This window comes from Limanda limanda, chromosome 17 (assembly GCF_963576545.1).
Source record: "Limanda limanda chromosome 17, fLimLim1.1, whole genome shotgun sequence".
Taxonomy (NCBI): domain Eukaryota; kingdom Metazoa; phylum Chordata; class Actinopteri; order Pleuronectiformes; family Pleuronectidae; genus Limanda; species Limanda limanda.
The window spans coordinates 11719852-11740407 of NC_083652.1; the positions used below are offsets into that span (position 1 = coordinate 11719852).

Here is a 20556-nt window from a genome sequence, read left to right on the forward strand (position 1 = left end):
AAAAGTAAATAAAGCATTTTCAACTGGTTTATCTTCACGGATTCTGCATTTATTTCATATTGATCATGGATTGAAATGTTCTACTTTGTGACCTCATTCCTTTTCTGGATAAGAATCACTTCAGTTTTGATGTTAACATTAGAATATTCCGTTTGTATTCCTATTTACACGTTACAGACACAACAAGATTAATGTTCGAATCCGTAAGTTAATCAGTAAATGTTGTTTTCATGACAAACGAACGCACAGAGAAGAAGCTTTATACACTTATTATGACACAAGAAAAAACAGGATTTATTTTCAACATTTTAAAATTTGGAATCATCAAGTGTATATGTGGGACTTAAAAAAATACTATTACAAATATGTCAACAGGTTTGCTTCAGTGAAACAAACGCACTGAGTATATTGTCTGCTTTAACCTCTGCTGCCCTCTACTGTCCACATCTCTCTACTACAGCTTCACAACCAGGTCAGAGGTCTCACTGTATTTTCACTGTGGAGAATCATTGGATCTGGAATAAAGATAAAACTCACGGTTAAACTAGTGAAGACATTTCCACCTTTATTTTCTATATTACTTAAATTCTCGTTTTCTAATTGTTGAGCGACCTCGGGAAACTAGAAGCTTTGATAACAAATCAAAGTTGTTGTTGTTGTTGTCAGGCTCTCGCCCAACGTCAGCTCCAGCTCCCTACTCGACCCTCAAAGTGCTTTAGTTGATGGATGATTATTATTATTTTAGATAATTGTAGTTACAGAAAAATAAAAAGCTGCAACACTTGCACATTTGCTTTTACTTGGTCTGGCCAGCAGAGGTCGCCTAATCTCCACGTGAGTCCCTGAAAGGCCGCTGACAAACACCTTGAGACAGCGGATCAGGGAAAGAGAGAGAGTTCACCCAGTGAGTGAATCTGATCAATGTCTACAATACAAGAAAGAAATGTATATATTTAATAAATTATTTCAAACAAATAAATATTCTCTGGGTTGAGATCTAGTAAAAAAATTGACATACCTTAAACTCTGATGTCTCGCAAGGTGCCACTTTAACATTGAAGTGAAATTAAATAAAATAAATGACAAAAGATAGAACAATCCTCACGTAGCTTCGGTTCCTTTACGACAAGCTGACAGGTTTATAACGAGCGCTGCACTAGTACACGAAAAAGAAGATAACAGGAGTAAATCATTCAAACTTATTTATAAAACACATGAAATGAAGCAAATTATATTCTTGACTATAACAGCTTTAGTGCAGATGAACCAGGAAGGATGAACACAAAGTTTACTAACTTCACTCTGAACCTCAGACTGTTTATAAAAGGTTAAAGCAATAAGAAGCAGAAGAGGAGGAGAAGGGGAGGAGAAGAGGAAGAGAGGAGGGATGGAGGAAAACAGAGGAGGAGGAGGAGGAGAAGGAGGAGGAGATGAAGAGGAGAAGAAGAGGAGGGATGGAGGAAAACAGAGGATTAGGGAGGAGCAGAGGAGGAGGAGGAGAGAGAAACAGGAGGAAGAGGAGGAGATGAAGAGGAGGAGAAGAGGAAGGATGGAGGAAAACATAGAGGGGGGGAGGAGCAAGAGGAGGAGGAGATGAAGAGGAGAAGAGGAGGAGAAGAGGAAGGATGGAGGAAAACAGAGGAGGAGAGGAGAGGAATAGGAGGAGAGGAAGAGAAGGAGAAGATGAGGAGAAGAGGGATGGAGTAAAACAGAGGAGGAGGGAGGAGGAGAGGAACAGGAGGAGGAGGAGAGGAACAGGAACTGGAGGACGAGGAGGAGAGGGAGAGGAGGAGAAGAGGAGAGGAGAGGAGGGATGGAGGAGGAAAAGGAGGAGGAGGAGGAGGAGGAGGAGGAGGAGGAGAAGGAGAAGGAGAAGGAGGAGGAGGAGGAGGAGGAGGAGGAAGAGGAGGAGGAGGAGGAGGAGGAGGAGGAGGATGAGGAGGAGGAGGAGGAGAGGAAGAGGGAGGGATGAGAGCCGATGAGGGAGGAGCAGAAGAGGTGGAGGAGGTGGAGGAGAGGAAGAGGGAGGAGCAGACTCTCAGTGTGAGTTCTCCCTCTGGAGGAGGAATCAGCAGCTGCAGGACAATGGAGCTTCTCCACCTCGGATCCTAACGGGCACCGGACAGTTTCCAACCCTCGACTCAAGGTAGGAGAGACGGGCAGAGGCCGTACGGAGCCCCGGCTCCTCCGGCTTCTTCTCCCGGCTCCTCCGGGTTTTTCTCCGGCTCCTCTGGTTCAGTGTGTCCGGGTGTGAGGCTCCAGGAAGCGGCGCGGCGCGGTGGCAGCAGCAGCCGGGCCTGGAGAGCCATCCGCCGGCCTGCGGGTCCCGGACCTGCGGGTGACTCGGTCCAGCTCGGCTCGCTCCGGCTCGAGCGAGTCACCGGCAGTATGCGCTGGATGTGACCGACACGATCCACCGGAACCGGGACAAAACCCCCGATAACCGCCCGCTCGTCTCCGGAAAGAACCCCACGCAGAACCCCATTGTAAATCCGGTTGTTTTAGATTCCCGTGCTTCCCCGCAGAGGTAAACACATCGAAGGCCGTAAATTCACAGCGATTCGCATTCCTCTGGGTCTTTTGTATAATTAGGCTCATTAATTATTAATCAGGCTTTGCTTCATTCAAATTAAAATCCAATAATCCCTGCGAGCACAGCGCTCAGCTCGAGTGTATTGTGACGTTGGGCTAATGACGGGACAACACGCGAGCCACACAAACACATGGGCCTTTTAATGTAGTAAACAATCCTTCATCTATAATACACGCGCCGAATGATTCACCACAACACAACGACTCACAACATGTGTTAGATGTGATGTTATTCTTGAACATACACGCTAGAAAAGCATCACCCTCCAAAAAAGGCTGTTTTTGGATGGGGGTCTGGAGAAGGCAGCAGATGGAGGATATGCCAACAAAGCCTCTCTCTCGCCAGCAGCCTCAGTGTGTGTCTGTGTGTGTGTGTGTGTGTGTGTGTGTGTGTGTGTGTGTGTGTGTGTGTGGACCTTTGCACGAGGCCCGGCCAGCAGCGTGCACAGATGCAGGGATTGTGCATGTGAACAGATGCAGTCGTTGTTATAACGTTTCCTCTGTGGAGCAGTGACGCAGGAGATGCTGCAGCCATGAGGATTATTATCACTCAGCATATGAACCAGTGCATGTGGAGCTGCAGCGGGTCACGTGCTGACCACACACACACAAACACACACAGACACACAAAGACATATGTGATTGGTGTGACATGTGTGATGAAGGTCATGTCACGCATCCTCACATGTCATGTAAATGCACGCACTAGTTTCTCAGCATCTTTCTGACACATGAAGGTTTCCGGTGATGTTTCCATGCAGTTGTGTGAGAAAGCTGTTCTACACACTTGTTTATCAGATCAAACTTTATTGATCCACACACCAGGTTGTTACAGCAGCAGGCAGCTCACTATGAGGGAGACAGCAGGATACAAAATATGATAATAAATGCTGATTATGAACTTTATAAACACTTTCACTGTAGTGTTTTGTATAGAAATGTTATAAAGTATTTCCTTTGAGCTCAGTCTGTGTTTCTCTGAGGTGTTTAGGGCAAAGTACTATGAGCTCCGTTTGGTTTTACAAGTACTAGAAGTTTTTTTTGTGGATACTGTGTATTGAAAACTCGTTTTCAGTTCCTCATAACTAACATGACTCCGAGTCAAACACGTATCTTGATGTTAGAGATAAGACAACGACACAAGTGCTGGAGGTGAGGATGAAGATGGTTGGTGCAGTTGTGTTGTGATGTTTTTATTTCAGATTGTAGTGTGTTTGTGTGTGTATCTGTGTGTGTGTGTGTGTGTATCTGTGTGTGTGTGTGTGAGAGAGAGATTCTTTAGGCGTCTGTTCCCATGACCATTGTGCGATGATCGACTATTTGGCAACAGTGTCACAAGACGTACAGCGGCTGCAGTATGTGTGTGTCTGTGTTTGTGCGTCTGTCCTCCCGTGGTCAACGGTGCCATCTGGAGTCAGCGGGGGGGTCAGGCAGGAACTGGTTCGACCTTTCCTACATTACCCAGGATGCCTTTCAGCATGTGCTGTTTTAATTCTTCAGCTTTTTATTTTAGGATTCAGTTCAACATCCAGTGTGTTGACGTTGCCATGGAAGTAATGAACGTACGTTACCAGATAAACACAAACATGATCTGACTTGTTTCATCCACTTTCAGCTCGATGCATGTTTGTGTTTGTAGCTAATGACACCGACACCAGCAGAGTTTCATTCGTCTTGTTGGAGCAGGTTTTTACAAAGTCAGAGAAAAACAGTTGATTTATTCAAACAACAAAAGTTTAACACGTTTATCCAACATTAGGGAAACTATACCAGCTGCTTTTTGAATTTGAACGTTGATGGCAAAGCCTTTTTTCTATTGGTTAAAACTCACTTACATCTGGCTTATATCTGCCATGTGAATGGATTCAATCGCCTTTTTTATGCGGATTTACCTGCGTTAGAAAAACCTGCGTTTATCCGTTAGTTTTGGTGTAAAAGATTTTATAAAACTGTGCCACATCACAAAAGTTTCATGATTTATAACATGGTCCATGTTGAAGTGAAGGTTGAACATCCTCACTCCACTCGATCGTCCCAATGGAGGATGTGTGTGTATTGACAGATTCACTGTTGTGTACCAGTCTGTTTGGGGCAATGTTGTGTTGAAGAGCTTCTGATTGTTCCAGTTGATAAGGACCAACACCAGCCATAATTAATGTCGACATCGTGCATTGCAGAGCAGTGGAGAATCGGACTTTAGTGTTTGTCTTATTCAAATTGGAGGAACCAACATATTCCGACTGTGTTTGTGTCGACAAGTGTTGAGCTACATGTTGTATAATTGTGTTAATGGAAGTCAAACGACAGCAGGAACCTTCACACCTCAGCTGCGAATTCTCACAGGAATCCCACAGTGTGCTGGAGGCTGTGTCCGCCTCTGTCTCATTTAATAAACCATTTATTTTCATATATCCTTGAAAGTAGTTTTGTCCGTTTCGCCAACAATCCAAACAAAAATCACGTGGTGAAGTTTGACGTGTCGAGACTTCATATTTGTTGTCCCGGAACTCCTCCTGAGGATCTGTTATTGATTAGTCCTTATGGAAAATGATCTAAACGATTGATCTGTGTCTGTGTTTCAGGAGGCGACCGTCAAACAGCTCCAGGATGCTGTCTTCCTCGTCCCGTTCCTCAGGAGGCATCTGATCGACCCAACATGATGAAGACTGAGCGCCCGTCGGCCACGGGGGGCACTGGAGCGTCCGGGGGGAGCAGCGGGGGGGGAAGCGGGAGCTCGAACCTGCGGAGTCCCTCCCCCCATCGCAACGCCTACGAGGCGGGGCTGGCGGCTCTGAAGAAGGCCACCGACCACCTCAACAATGCCGCCAACGGGGGGTCAGACCCGGCCTCGAAGCCCGCCCCCTTGCCGCGCCCGACCGGGAGAGGCCGGAGATACGGATCCAACGTTCACCGCATCAAGAACATGTTCATGCAGATGCAGTCGCCTGGAGACGAGGAGGAAGGAGCCAAACTGATCGGTACGGAGCTTTGAAAACAAACCATGTTAGGAGAAGTAGAACTTAAAGAATATGGAGACGATCAATAACTATTTGCTTGAACCTGTTCCAACTTAATTTCACTGTTTAAAACGTCCCATATATGGGCACTGCCGTCATTTGGATCCAGTTTCTCTGCAGAACTTTCAGTTTGAGATTAGGAAGTATTGATTTCACGTTCAGATTTAGTGAAGCTCTCATTCAAACCCCTGCACTCGTACATCCTGCTTGTGCTCAGATCTCCTGCGCTCCAGCTTCAGCTCTTCTCATCTTGATCTGTACCGTGTCAGCACAAGTGTTAGAAGCAACCGAAATCATACCAGCGACCTTTTGACCCCTTCCCTCTCAGGTGCAGACCAGGCGGTGAAGCTGTCGCTGCCTCGCGCCTCCAGCCTCAACGAGAACGTGGACCACAGCGCCCTGCTCAAACTGGGAGGCACCGTCTCGGAGAAGGTCAACCGGTTTGACCACAAACCAGGAGGTGAAGGCGAGAGCTCCTCCGTGGGCTTCACCAAACTGCAGGAGACCAGGAGGATCTTCGAGCAGCGCACTCTACAGGTCAGAATGGGTGTATCTTTGTCGTGTAGATGTTTGTGTACTTATTTGTCGGCCTGAAATCAGAACCTGAGTCTTTGTGTTTCCTCCAGGAGAAGCAAGCGGCCACGAACCGGATCCTGCTGAAGAAGGAGCGAGCTTCGGGTTTCCAGGGCAGCCGGCTGGATGTGGTGGCTCGCTTTAACGGCTCCGTTGAGGCTCTGGACCGACTGGACGACCCCCCTCCCTCCGCTCCAGCTCCACCTCCCACTCCAACTCCACCTCCTCCTCCCGCTCCCGCTCCATGTAGTATTCCCGCGGCTGCGGCCTCAGTCGGGCCCGGGGACGCCGTCAGCCCGACCGTAAGCCAGCTCAGTGCCGTGTTCGAGAAGGTGGAGCCGCCCGGCGATCCCACCCCCCCCCAGCGCCGGTCAGCACCTGCCCTGGCACCGAAGCCCAAACCTCCGGCAAGAGGAGAGGCTGTCGGCAGGAAGGTGGGGGGGATGTGTTTACCTTTTAAAAAAAAAAAAATGCAGGAAATCAGAAAAGGAAGTTTGTTAATTTGCATAAACCAGAGGAGCTGATTTTCTCGCTCTCTCTCTTTCTCTCAGGTAAAGTCGTTGCCCCCGGGGAAGGAGCCCCCCGAGGAGAGGGCAGGAGACGCAGAGCGATCAGAAGGAGTTGTGACCAGCGAGGAGAAGGATGGGTCCAGACAGTCAGGAGACCAGCTCTCCGTCTCCTCCTCCTCCTCAGCGGCTGTCACATCCTCCTCTTCCTCCTCAGAGGCCCAACCAGGCGTGGAGGCGGGGCCAACAGGGACTGAAGCCCGGGGCTCGAGCACGGCGGCGGCTCCAGACCGGGAGCCTCCAGCTGACCACCTGGACGGGACCACCGAGGGGTCCGAGGCCGGAGCCAGGCTGGTGCTGGCCGAGGTTCACGCCTCGCTGGAAAATGGAGAAAAAGAGCCTCCAGGTTCTTCTCCCACCTCGAAGGAGCAAGGAGCGGACTCTGAGAGGAGGGGTGAGGAGGAGGAAGAAGAGGAGGAAGAGGAGGAGAACGACGATGATGGCTCGAGGAAGGAGGATTACTCGGAGGGAGACCTGGTGGATATCAGTGCATACAGCGGACTTGGGGAGGAGGACTCTGGGGGGAGCCAACTGGACGATGAGGAAGAGGAAGACGAGGAGCCGTATCAGCCCGAGTCCAGTTGTTCAGAGATCGCAGGCCTCCCCGAGGAGGAGGAGCCTCCACCGTCCAATAGGAAGATTCAGTTTAGCATTCAGCCAATCAAGGTGAGTTCTGCATTTTTCTACAATGCATTTCCTCAGATATCATTGCTCCCTTTAGGACTGTAGACCTCAGAGACTGTAGAACACTATAGATATAGATTTGTTGATACATCGGAGGTGATGGTAAGTTTCACAGCTGCCGAGTCAAATCAGTTAATGAAGCTTTAATGATCAGTTCCTTTCGACGTTGGTGAAGCTTCTCATGAGGATGTGTTCAACTATCCACATAGAAACTAAACTGTGACAGAAGAGACCGAAATGACTGAGAAGCCTCGCTGACTTCCTCCTTCTTTAACAGCGCTCGCACGCAAATTTCGCCACAGTGAATCCTGCTGACTGTAGCTCTGTGTGTGTGTGTGTGTGTGTGTGTGTGTGTGTGTGTGTGTGTGTGTGTGTGTGTGTGTGTGTGTGTGTGTGTGTGTGTGTGTGTGTGTGTGTGTGTGTGTGTGTGTGTGTGTGTGTGTGTGTGTGTGTGTGTGTGTGTGTGTGTGTGTGTTTAGCAGAAGCTCTCTTTATACTGTATGGCTCGTTTCTCCTGCACACCCCCTCACTGCAGCAGTCAGCTGGTTGAACCCAGTGGATGGTGAAACAAGTCTCAACATGCAGCGATGGAACAAGCATTCAGCCCGAGCAACAGCGTTGAGCGTGAGGAGAGAGCCTGAGACGTCTTACAGCAGTGTGTGTCTGTGTGTGTGTGTGTGTAGACAGTGGGGATCACACCCGTCATGTCCGCTCATGTACGTGGTGGAGCGAGGCCAAACGTGAGGTCGAAACTGAATTCTTCTCATTTTCTTGAACCTTGAGACGTTTAACCACTGACCTCTGTGGCCACAGTGCAGCTAAAAGTGGATCTGAGGCCCGTGGCCGATCCACTGAAGGTAACTGCTGCAGTTCACTGCCGATGTCGGAGCAGCTATACGGCTGTAGCACCTGATGGAGAGGTTTTATCATCAGTGTGTATGTGTGATAGGTTCAGAGAAGTCCTAGTAATTGAAGTTAAAGTGAAGATAACGAGTCTGTCTCTGGATGTTTGAGTCAGAATGATTCTGCTGTTTTCTGGCTGCTGCTCTGAAGTACGATCACACTTCCTGCCGCCGCCTCCTTCACTTCTTTATCTGCCTCATCTTCAGCGGCTCCTCTCACTGCCAGCGCCGTGCAACACACACTGAGCCTCACTTTACAGCCACATGTTCGACACTGAGCCTCGGTCTCACCCTGACGCCCGACCCACTTTCACCAGGGACCTTTCTGACGCTGCTGCCAGGGTTGGATCATATCTCAAATAACCTTTTTGTCAAGTCACAGAAAGAAATCACTGGTGGCTGTGGCTCAGGAGGTAGAGAGGGTCGTCCATTAACCAGAGGGTAACCAAAGTAAGGATTTAGCCTCGATGTTAGAGAAGTTGTTTGTTGTTTCTTGAAGCAGTGATGTCATAAATTGAACAGGTCTGGACTGGAGTCACATAGAGGATACAGGTGTTTTCTCAAAGCGCCATATTTCACGCTGTGAGGACACACAGCCTCAGGGCAGGCGAAGCAGAAGAGTCTGAATCCTCGTGTTGAAACGGTCTTCATGCACATCACAGTGATTTCATATTTATATTTATATGGATCATTGGTTAGCTTCCAGCGGCGGCGAAGCCCTGAGACCAGGAGCTTGTGTTGCATGTTCAGAGACATGTTTTGCTGCAGGGAACAGAACCACCGAGTCAACAGCCTCTCTGTCCCGACACGTCTGGTGTTAAGCCTCAAAACTGGTTGCTTATTGCTGCTTTAACGTCACGAGTCCCTTCATCACGCAGAAGGTCGCCAGGAGAGTTCCGACCTCTGACCTCTGACCTCGACGCCTGAAGCTGCTGAGGAGCTGACATGTCGGTTCTGCATGAACACGGGGAAGTGATCATGGATCGATCACAGGCTGGAGAGAACCTGATGCTCGGTCCTGCATCTGTCTTCAGCTCACACACACACGCTCAGTTGTGTAGTACAAGTGTACCTCTGTCAGGTGGTTGGAATGTGGCAGGGTGTGTTTGTTTCCCTTGGGGAAAAAAAGAACACACACACACACGGGAGTCACAAGAATCACAGAGCAGACCTTTGTTGGGAGGAAACCCCCCCTGGTGTGTGTATTTCTGTGATGCACCTGATCCAGACTGAAGAGTTTAAAGGAAACTCACCGGATTTCACACGACAGACGCTGCGTCCTTTCGACTTCGATGTTTTCAAACAAGCTCCAGCCACTCTTTTGGCTCCGTATCCGTAGTTTTTATCTTGTTCATATTCACACGCCTTTAAACACATCACATGACCACTCACAGACCCTGGGCACGTGTGTGCAGGTGTAAACAGGAAGTAGTCGACTGTCATTTGCAGAAAAAAACGGGCTACAGACCAGAAGCAACAGTTGTGACAACAGACATCACAGACGCCTCTAAGGCTCCGGAGCAGTGTGGACACCGAGCGAATGCCAAGCAGAGTTCAGGCGATGTCAACAGAAACAGGAAAGTAGCCTTTGTGACAATCTGACCCCAGTTATCTGAACACGTGTGGATTTCCACGACAGTTGAATCCGGTTGGTAACCAGACATCAAGTCGTGAGAATCTTTCCTCCACTGCTCTCTCAGCACGGCCAAATTATAACCCAGTGAGCGCCAACGCCCAAAGACGTCTCCAGCAGATATATGATCCAATGTATATATATGTTGGTGTCTGTCAGAACTTATTTTAATCTGCTTTAGAGCGAGTCCTGCCTGTTAGTGTGAGTCAAAACACAACATATTCAACGCACACCTCTGGTTTCAGTAAAGTGTGTAATTGTACAAGATGCTCGTCTGGACCTGGTGAAATTTAGCAGGTGCATGAATAAATGTAGAATTATATTATAATTTACTTTTGCAGAAGTCGAACAGAATAATGTTAATTTATATATCTATTTGTAATTGCTTCACATTTATGAAATATTCAATCCAACAGTGACAAACACATGAAAACTCCAAAACCAGGAAATAGAACGTGGTGGGGATGAATGAGCTCTACTAAAACAAAAAAGGTTGTGTGAGTGTCTATTGACTGATATCATCAAAGTAGCTTTGTGTTATCAAAAGTCCAAAACTCAAAGTTGTGTCTACCAATCAAAACTGGAAACGACTCCTGATCCCAAAATGCATCTGTCAGCGTGATGATCGGAGTTCTGTTGGATGCGTGTGATTGGTTGTGATTCACTGAGGCCTCCAGTAGAGACACAACCTGCAGGGACAAACACACAACAGGTCAGGAACAAACACACAACAGGAGTTCAGAGCGGCCGCTCAGCTTTTGCTGCTGGGGCGCGGCTTCCCTTCAGCTGGCTCCTGATTGGCCAGATTATGCAGTGGATGTCAATTTTAGGAGGCAGCATCAGGTCCAAGCCATGAGGGTTATTGTGTCTTGTGTTTGGATCCAGTCCACTCAGGTGTCCTGGTTTGAGGGGGGGGGGGGGGAGTCATTAAAGCCCGTGTCCTGCTCATGTGAGTCAATAAACAGTGATTTATTATATTCATGTTATATATGCTGCACGGAGCCTTTAGGGAAAGAGTCACACAACATTTAGTGACACTCAAATCAATTTATTAATTTAAATCGTGTCTCAAGAGAAGTTTCATTTCGATGATCATGTTTTTCTGGTGGTCTGTGTCATGCTGGGCAGGAGCCGGGGGCCAGGTGGATGGGCGGGGGGGGAGTTAAGGGACAGTCTGTCTCAAACTGATTCATTCTAGAGCGTCACATGAGCCCAGCTGCCCTCCCCCCCGGCAAAATAAAATGCACATTATTGTTGCAATAAAAGTGGAAGACCTTGTGACTTTGTGAATTTCTCCTCCCTGTAAACTTGACACCTTCAAACTGGCCTGACTTGCTGAGCCTGGCTTTCAATAACCAGTCAGCGTTTATTTCATATCCATTATGATGAAGTTCTTTTCTATAATGAAGAACTTTACTGCAGCCAAACAAAGAAGTGCTCTTGACGTTTCACCTCCTTTAAAATGAACAAATCTCGGTTAGTTGTTTGAACTAAGGGCGCACGGTGGAGCAGTGATTATCACCAGCACGTCACTGCAAGAAGGTTCCTGGTTTGAGTCCCGCCTCTTAAACACACAGTTAAACACATTTCTATCTTAAATCTGAACATAGAAATCATGGAAAAAGATGCTTCATCTAACTTTACAAATGATCTGAGAATAATTATGATTCATTGATATTTTTAAATGTAAATAACAGGAACAGCTTATAAGTAATTCACTTTCATTGGTTTCAAATGAAACACACAGATCTCAGACTGTGACACACACACACACACTTTAAAGTTACTCAACAGGAAGGAAATATGACAACAGGAAGGAGTTTAACAATCACTCCCCCTGTGTGTGTGTCTGTGTGTGTCTGTAACTTTGAGGGGAATATAAATAATACTGTAAAAAGCACCTCCTACACATTACAGCCTCGGGCCCTGTCTGTATATCTGTCTCACACTAACACACACACGCACACACACACACCTCCACACACACACACACACACACACACACACACACACACACACACACACACACACACATACACACACACATGCTATCACATATTAGCATATCTGCCAGACAGGGACTGAGAGAGAGAGCAAATCGGTTCCCGTGCCAAAGTCACACTGGGCAAGCCTGTGGTTGTCAAGGAAACGGGTCATGTGATCCCAGAGATGGTCAGCGGGGCGACAGGCAGCTGACCTTCTAGAGCCGGGGGGTGGAGGGGGGGAGGGGCCAGATCGAGAGCAGGAGAAAGGATGGAAGGAAGGAAGTGTCCTTAGTGAATCTGTCTCGTAAGAGCGGCAGGAAAGTCTTGTGTTTATATCCTGCACTTATGTAACATGCACAGATCTGTGCCTTGGGGGGTAAAGAGGGTCGTCCACCAACCTGAAGGTTCCAGTCTGATACTGAGGTGCTAGCAAGATGCTGAACGTCCAAATTGCCCCTGACAGCCGTGCAGATGTGTGATAGAAAACGTGCATGTAGAGAAGTGCGTGTTCATGAGTGCACGTGACTCGTACAGTAAAACGCCCTGAGAGACAATAAGAACCAAGTGATGTTTTTATAATTTTTGTGCAATATATTCTGGAATAATGAAAAAGACTCATGTTTGAATTCAGTTGGTTTAGGACCTTGTGTTCCTTCTCTCTGATGGTGCAGAGCAGCTGATGGAGGAGTTTTGAAAGTGTAGCTGTCAGCGTGGGGTTGTGGTGGTTTGCAGATGTGTTGCCAAGCCGACAGTGCTGGTGTCGAAGCTCTTACACTGAGGACATGTCATGATGTCATTATAAGACATGGGAAGTGTATGTAACTGTCTTTGTTGTTGCTGGAACTTCATGAAATAAGTTGTTCCTCTGCACACGATTAACTGAAATAATCTGCATATAACCAGACTGTTCTCATGTTTAACATCTATGATTTTAAATATGGAAGGAATAATGTAATATCAATATTTCATTGTTTTTCTTTGTGAGACCTTCATGAAGGAGCTCCTCAGGGAACCTTCTCAGTGTTCTACTGTAAATAGAGAAGCAGGTCCTGGACATCCTCAAGAGCGTTGCACCTTTGACCTTTGCCCTGTCTTCAGGTCTTCACCACCTACTCCAACGAGGACTACGACCGACGTAACGATGACGTGGATCCGATGGCCGCCTCGGCCGAGTACGAGCTGGAGAAGAGAGTCGAGAAGCTGGATCTATTTCCTGTTGAGCTGGAGAAAGGTACAAATACACACAGAGACACACACGCACACACAGACACACATTTTTAGAATCTTTGAGAGTCACTCAGTCAAGCCTCTTATGAAAACCACACACACACACACTGACCGGGCGCTGCTCGCGGACGTTTACACTGTCTGTCTGCCTCGGCTCCATAATCCCTTGATGGGATTGAATTTAGCGCAGATTAGCCTAATTAGCAGCTAGGAGGACGTGGATTTGAACCAGCAACCCTCCATGACAGCTGCTCTTAAAGCAGAACAGCCACAATACTGACGAGTGTTCAGCTGCTTTGAATAACTAATGGAGATTCAAGATTCAAGATTTTTATTGTCAAATGCACAGAGATAACATGAAGCAGTCGCTGGCAATGAAATACTTGGGTCACAGGCTCTCTTTAAGCAATGCTCAAACAATTACAACCAAAAAAATAAAATAGAATAAAATAGAATATCAAAAATTTAAAATAGAAAATAAAATATATATATCTAAATATATATCTTTACAGATGAAGAGAAACATAAAACAACAATAGTGCAATTGTGCAGTAGTGCACATATTCAAATATGCCAGGGTGCTGGTTTGGTGGAGTTATTGCAGTTCAGAGGAGTTTAAAAGTCTTATTTATTGGTTGAGCAGGGTTACATTATGAATAAAGTAAAAATGAATACACATCAGATGTATAACGATGTATATCCACAGTGATTCAAAACGCAGATGAATATATTCATGTTTAATATCCATGTTGTGTGTGTGTATGTGTCTCAGACAGCGACGGCCTGGGCATCAGCATCATAGGAATGGGGGCCGGAGCCGACATGGGGCTGGAGAAACTTGGGATCTTCGTCAAGACGGTGACAGAGGGCGGAGCCGCACAGAGGGACAACAGGTACACACACACACCGTCTTCCTCTGGGGACACAAACACGGCTACACACTCCTGCTCTGTGTGTAGAAATCAATCACATCTGATTTGTACAGCCCATGTTCACCAATCACAGTTTGTCTCATCCTCTGTTCTTCACCCTCAAAGTCAAACTACCAGAGAAACTTTATTAACAGTAAATAACCCTCAGTCACATGTGAGGAGTCAGTGTCAGTATGAAAGTGTTCTTGTGCTGCTGGAGTGGATAGTACAAAAAGATATATATATATATATTAAAAACAAACAAGAAAACTAAAATATATATATATAAGTATAAAAGAGAATATGTAAAGTCTGTGCATGGGGCTAGTATAGCCAGTAAAGATGTAGTGAACGCGCTCCTGCTTCCCGACGTCCTTTCCTCTGAAATCCTCAGGGATCATTGTGTGTGATTGTCATGTTCATCACCACGTGTCGGTCATAGAAAATAACCATGTGTGTCTCCACATGTGCGTTTTCTCTGGTGAAGGATTCTGGTGAATGATCTGATCGTGGAGGTTGATGGAACCAGCCTGGTCGGCGTCACTCAGAGCTTCGCTGCCTCCGTCCTCCGCAACACCACCGGCACCGTCAGGTCTGTCACACACACACACACACACACACACACACACATGTATTTATAAAGGTGTGGAAGCTGCTTGTTTATTGCAGATTTGTGATATAAATTAGTTTTCAGCTTTGCCGTTTTTAAGCCTTTTGAGCAAAATAACGTTATTTTTAGGTTCACGGCTGCTCTGTGTTGCGTGTTTAACTTGCACGATGGATATCGGATGTTTTCAGGTCTGTTACCTTTATGTTGGTTGTTTTCCAGGTTTGTGATTGGCCGGGAGAAGCCGGGCGAGCAGAGCGAGGTGGCTCAGCTGATCCAGCAGACTCTTGAGCAGGAGAGGTGGCAGAGGGACATGATGGAGCAGAGATACAAACAGTACATGGACGAGGATGAAGAGGTACACTGCAAGTCTGACATACACACAACACAGTGTGTGTGTGTGTGTGTGTGTAACAAAATGTCGTCTGTATGTCACCACGTGGCCTGAAGCTTCAAACTTGGTCCAGCTTCTCCATCTTGTGGTCAGAGAGGGTAACAGACTGTTTGAGAGCATAAACATAAAATAGAAATTGTTGATTTTAAAGAATTCTCTCACAGAATTTTCGTTGCTTTGGACGAACATAATCAGACACTTTTCAGGGGCCGTCTCTCGGCTCAGGAGTCAGGACCCTCGGTTGATTTAAACTCATGTGCACATGTCAGAGTGTTTGGCACAAAGACAGAAGCTACTGTGAGATGGAGCCTTTCCTTGATTTCTTAGATAATAATTCATGGATCTTGAGATTGAATTTTAAAGTTATTTCATAAGGGGCCTGTTGTCATTCTACTTAATCTCTGCTGCTCAGGAAAGCGAATACACAATGCACAAATCATTCTTATACAAACTTCACATTAATAAGGTACTGCACAGATTCATTGTCCTTCTCCTCTGGTCTCTCTGCAGACGGGTGAATATGCCACAGACGAGGAGGAGGAGATGAGTCCCGTGTTTCCAAACTCCATCGAGGTTTTCGACCTGGCGGAGAACCAGGACATGATGTCTCCTGAGGAAATGGACCCGGAGAAGCTGGCCCACAAATTCAAGGAGGTATATATATGAGTATATGTATTTTTGCTGGGTCTTGTCATTAAGGAACAGATTCATAACTCGTGGCCACAACTTATTATCTTGTTCCTACGTGTCGTCATCCCCCGATCAGTCCTTTTTAGTTATTTTATTCATTAATTCCACTTGTAGTTTATCGGTCGCTGACTTCTATCTGGGTCTTATCCCCCCCCCCCCCTGTCTGCAGCTCCAGATTAAACACGCAGTAACGCAGGCGGAGATCCAGCTGCTGAAGAGGAAGGTAAGAACACGAACCCTCAAATATCCAGCTTCTATTGCAGAGGAGAATGTGCACGAGCGTGACGTCAGTTCTTTTTGTGGCTGAACGATGACTTAACACTCGCTCTGCCTCCCACGCTCCTCCCCCTCCCTCCCACACTGACGCTCCCTCTCCTCCAGCTGGCTCACGCGGAGCAGGACAAGTTGCGTTGGCGGATGGAGCGAGCTCAGCTGGAGCAAAACATCCGGGACAGCAAAGAGAGGATGGAGAAGCTGGAGGGATACTGGATGGAGGCGCAGTCCCTGTGCAAGGTAACTAGTTAGAGAAGGAAGGAGGTGAATGCCGGGTGGAAGCTTCATGGATGAGCTGGTTTGGAAAAGCACAACTAATACATATTTCATGTGACAGAACAGAATCATTAACAATCTAAATAAATGAATTGTTTACTTTCACTGACTGTGTGTGTTTGTGTGTGTGTGTGTGTGTGTTTTCAGGCAGTGGATGAACACCTAAAGGAAACCCAGTCTCAGTACCAAACCCTAGAGAGGAAGTACAGCAAAGCCAAGAGACTGATCAAAGAGTACCAGCAGAAGTACGGACGGACAAAACAATAAAGCTTTGAGAAGTGTAAATTAACCCACAACTCAAGTGTGTGTCTGTGTTTGTGTGTGTGTGTTTGTGTTGCAGGGAGATTGAGCACCTGAAGAAGGAGACAGCTCAGCGTCGGGCAGAAGACGAGAGCGAGGCGACGCACAAAGAAGAGACAGACAACCTGCAGGAAAAGGTCAATTTCACTCAAATATAAAGACCCACCTCTTCCCATTAATCTTTATTTTATTTACATTAAAGTCTGATCTTGATCTGGTGTCTCTCTGGATCATAAATACTGCAGTAGACTTTTAAAGAACCCGAACGCTGACTTGTGGTTCTTCCCTGAGGCTTCATCACTTCTCGTTTTAACGGTGCCTCTTCACTCTTGGCAGTGACGTCCTCTTCCTCCTCCGTACACTGCAGTTCCTCTGCAGGAGCTCATTTAATACATTTTCAATATAGTTTTCTTCCACATTATTGTCTTCTTGTTATTATTAAAATTATTATTATTATTAAAACAAGGCCAGATGAAGACTTTTAAGTCACTGGCAGAGAGATGATGGATTATTTCTCAGTCCTGGCATCACAGTGGGAAAATAAACATTCCTCATCTTATGATATCGATATTTTAACAAACCAGGTTGAAAATCTGCAGAGTTAAATATACTGACTCATCCTTCACTTTGCTGTTTCAGATTTCAGACTTGGAGACCAAAGTGGACGCTTTGAAGACGCCGCCCAAAACCTCCTAAACTGCTGCTGCTCGCTCCCTCCCTCCTGTGAGGGAAGAGGAGGGTCTCTGCCTTCATCCTGACAGGGGGTGTATCTCATTCCAATCAACCAATTACTGCACAGACAGGGAACGACAGGGGGGGGAGGAAAGACGCAGCTTCTCATCTGTCAGTAACCAATCCCCGAACGCACCATCGGTATTACCCACAATCCTCCTTGTGTGTCCACCTGGCGATCAACACAGAAAACCACATTCAGCAGCTTGTACTTAATTTATGGATGATTTGCTTTTTATCACGTCCTCATCATGTCACCGGGCTCCATTTCAATTCATTTTTAAAAAGCGCTTTTCATAACCAGGCTTGTCACAAAGTGCTTTATACAGTGGCAGAGCACGTGAGTGAGAGGAAGATGACGGAAGGTGGAAAAGGACGAAGGTCACGTGGTCGTCGTCGTCGTGCTGCTTGTGAACCAGGCGGCTGAAGATTCTCCTGAAGAGGACACGAGTGTTGTTTCATAACTGCGAGGAGAAGTGACCACCTCATTTTTAAAAACTCTAATCCTGGAGCGGAGCCTCTGTCGTCGGGATGAACCACGATGAAAACTCTTCAAAAGGAAATAGCCACCACCGAGGGAACTATGGAACAAACCAGCCGATGTGTTTCTGATCGGTGACAGAAGCTGGGAAGCGACAGAACTCGTTTTTCTATTTCTCTGGGAGTGATGGAAGGAATCAGGCAGGACTGTGACCTGGTGGCGTACTGTTTGTACATATTCTATACGTGTATTTAAAAGTGTTTAAACGGCTAAAGCAATTCAGTGGGTGTGATGCTGCGTGTGAGGTGGACCTGTGAGCGAATGAGCACGTTGCAGAAGGTTCAGTTTCCCAGATTCAGTGCGTTTCATCTCTTTCTATCCACACGAGCGGCAGACAGGGTGTGAATAGTCTTACATGTGCTTCTAGAGCTTCTGTATATTAGTTGGTGTTTATCTGTGAGTTTACATGCACTCCAACGTCCTGAGCTCAACTGTCGCCGTGGACCACATTCCTGAGTTGGTGCAGGAAAACATCGCTTTCTCTTTTTGGAAATTTGCTTCAACAACCAGAATACGTTGGGTCTATTATTCTGAGGCGATGTCCCGAGCTCGGGTTCCAGGGTCGACCGAGAACATTCTCTGAACTCCCACATTCAGAGAACTTCTCCGAGTCAATTGTTCAAACGTTTACTGAGGCAGAAAAACTCTCATTGGTTGAGATAAACGTAAGTGGGCGGGGCCAAATGTTCCTAACCATAGTGTTTCTGAGTCAGATATTGATCATCAGAGTTCTGATAACAATTCAATTAACAGTATTCTCTTTTTCACTTTAATATGCTGCAGGAAACATAATGAAATGTCATTATGATAGAATTTGTCAGTGTTGTCTTCATGACCTCAAACAGTGTTTCTGTTTCCTTTTACTAATATTACTGAAATGAATTATTACTGATATTAACTCATAATAGCAACCAGGTATTTGTGGACATTGGACGCTTGAATTATTTTGAACCTTAAAATAAACAAATCAAGTGAAATCGAGTTTTTGCCATCACACCACATTCAGTCTGACAGTCAAATATTATATCATATTTTGCAGCTATACATTTTGTGGTATTTCAATTTTAATATTCAGACATTGTCTTTTCCCTTATTCATAAAATTGAAATGAAGTTGAAATGCAGAAGATCAGTAGCTGATGTTAATCAACTAGAGTATTATTCCAATATTCGATCTAGTTTCACAGGACATGTATTTATCTGTGATAATTCATCCCAACGGCCAGATGCATCAAATTCTATTGTCATGAAAGAAAGTATTATAGAAAATATTTGACACTAACAATCAGTATTTGTACATAAATGACATAGAGAGTAGAGATTACACATGTCACATGTTTCACTGAGTTAAATGTGCTGTTGAACCCTACATATATTTTAAATTATTGAAAAACAATGAGTACAATCAACTTTAAGAAATATCTACACTAAACTTCACATATATTTTAAGATTTAGATCAAATTTATTTTGTTCAACCACTTAATAATAAAATGTAAAAGTGAAGTAGATTCTACATTGTTCCTCACGTATCGTCCGAATTTCGGTTGAATACGATCACGCTGTGTTGTGGTTAAACGTCGGATCACAAGGTTTTATCGTACACAGATTTCTCTCTGATCAGGCGAATCGGATGAATTTAAAACCACAACAGACAGAAAGTTGTTAAAAATGCTTCAGATTGTCTCAACTCTCCAGTGGAAAAGGTGATTGATAAACGGATCCAGTTTCCCAACAACAGAAGGAAGATGGACCATTAGGGGTCGAGTTTAGCTTCTGCAGTAGTTTATATATTTGATCCAGTGGTTGATGAGGTTCCCAGTTGTGTGTAGATGGTAAATGGTGCTCAGTCCGACAGTGTGTGTAACTTATACACAGTTCTGAAAGGGGCCAGTTGTGTGTTTTGCTGCTGTGTCGTGTCGTCGTGATTCTGAGGTCACATCCTGTGACGGAGCGCCAACTTCTAGAACTTCTCCAGCTTCGTGCTTTTCACAGAAACATGATATTTCGCAGTGCGAGTTATTCGTCTCAGCAGAGCTTGTGACCGAGTTCTACAGATGACGATGTAACTCGGTCGGTCCAAACTGAAATATCACAAGATCTACGGCTGAAGTTTTTCCTACAAATGTTGACAGGGGACAGATGTGAATGACTCCAGGACTTTTTTGTTCGTGAATGTTCCAGTGGACGTCTGTTAGTATTGTTTGTTGAATGTTTTCATGCTAAAGGAGAACACGGTAAACTTGAAACCTGCTGATCATCATAGTTTCCTGCTTTTAGCATCGATCTCAAAGAACAGAGCTGTTAACTAAACTCTAAACTCTGTCCAGGTCGAAACCTCCCCTGAAAATAATCACATCACATTTTAATATCCTGCAAACACAAAATAACTCCAGAATATGCTGACAGCAGATCATGTTATTGAAATACATTTAAATTGTGTAATTTGAAAGCTTAAAAATTTAGAATCAGAACTCGCAGTGTGTCACGTGTCGTCCGGTCGGATGGAAACGAGGCGTCCAGAGGGAGAGAACGTTTTTAAAGTAATGAAAGTCAGCCACAAGTATTTTTATTAGTTCTGTTACAGTTTTATCTATTTTAAACCAACGTGAGCTGTATAGTTGCTGTTTAATAACCAAATCCAGCGGAGGTCACT

At 45.7% G+C, this 20556-nt stretch overlaps 1 protein-coding gene across 1 annotated transcript; it reads left to right on the plus strand.

Moving 5' to 3' along the window:
- The first annotated feature begins 2069 nt into the window (after positions 1-2069).
- On the plus strand, positions 2070-18963 carry LOC133022720 (neurabin-2-like). The gene is made up of 15 exons (XM_061089603.1): positions 2070-2146; positions 5175-5570; positions 5938-6146; positions 6236-6616; positions 6734-7414; positions 13051-13183; positions 13952-14072; positions 14578-14682; positions 14920-15055; positions 15602-15745; positions 15951-16004; positions 16163-16294; positions 16478-16575; positions 16671-16767; positions 17270-18963. Exons 2-15 carry the CDS (start codon positions 5249-5251, stop codon positions 17324-17326), a joined length of 2670 nt encoding a protein of 889 aa, XP_060945586.1. The 5' UTR covers positions 2070-2146; positions 5175-5248; the 3' UTR covers positions 17327-18963.
- The last annotated feature ends 1593 nt before the right edge of the window (positions 18964-20556 follow it).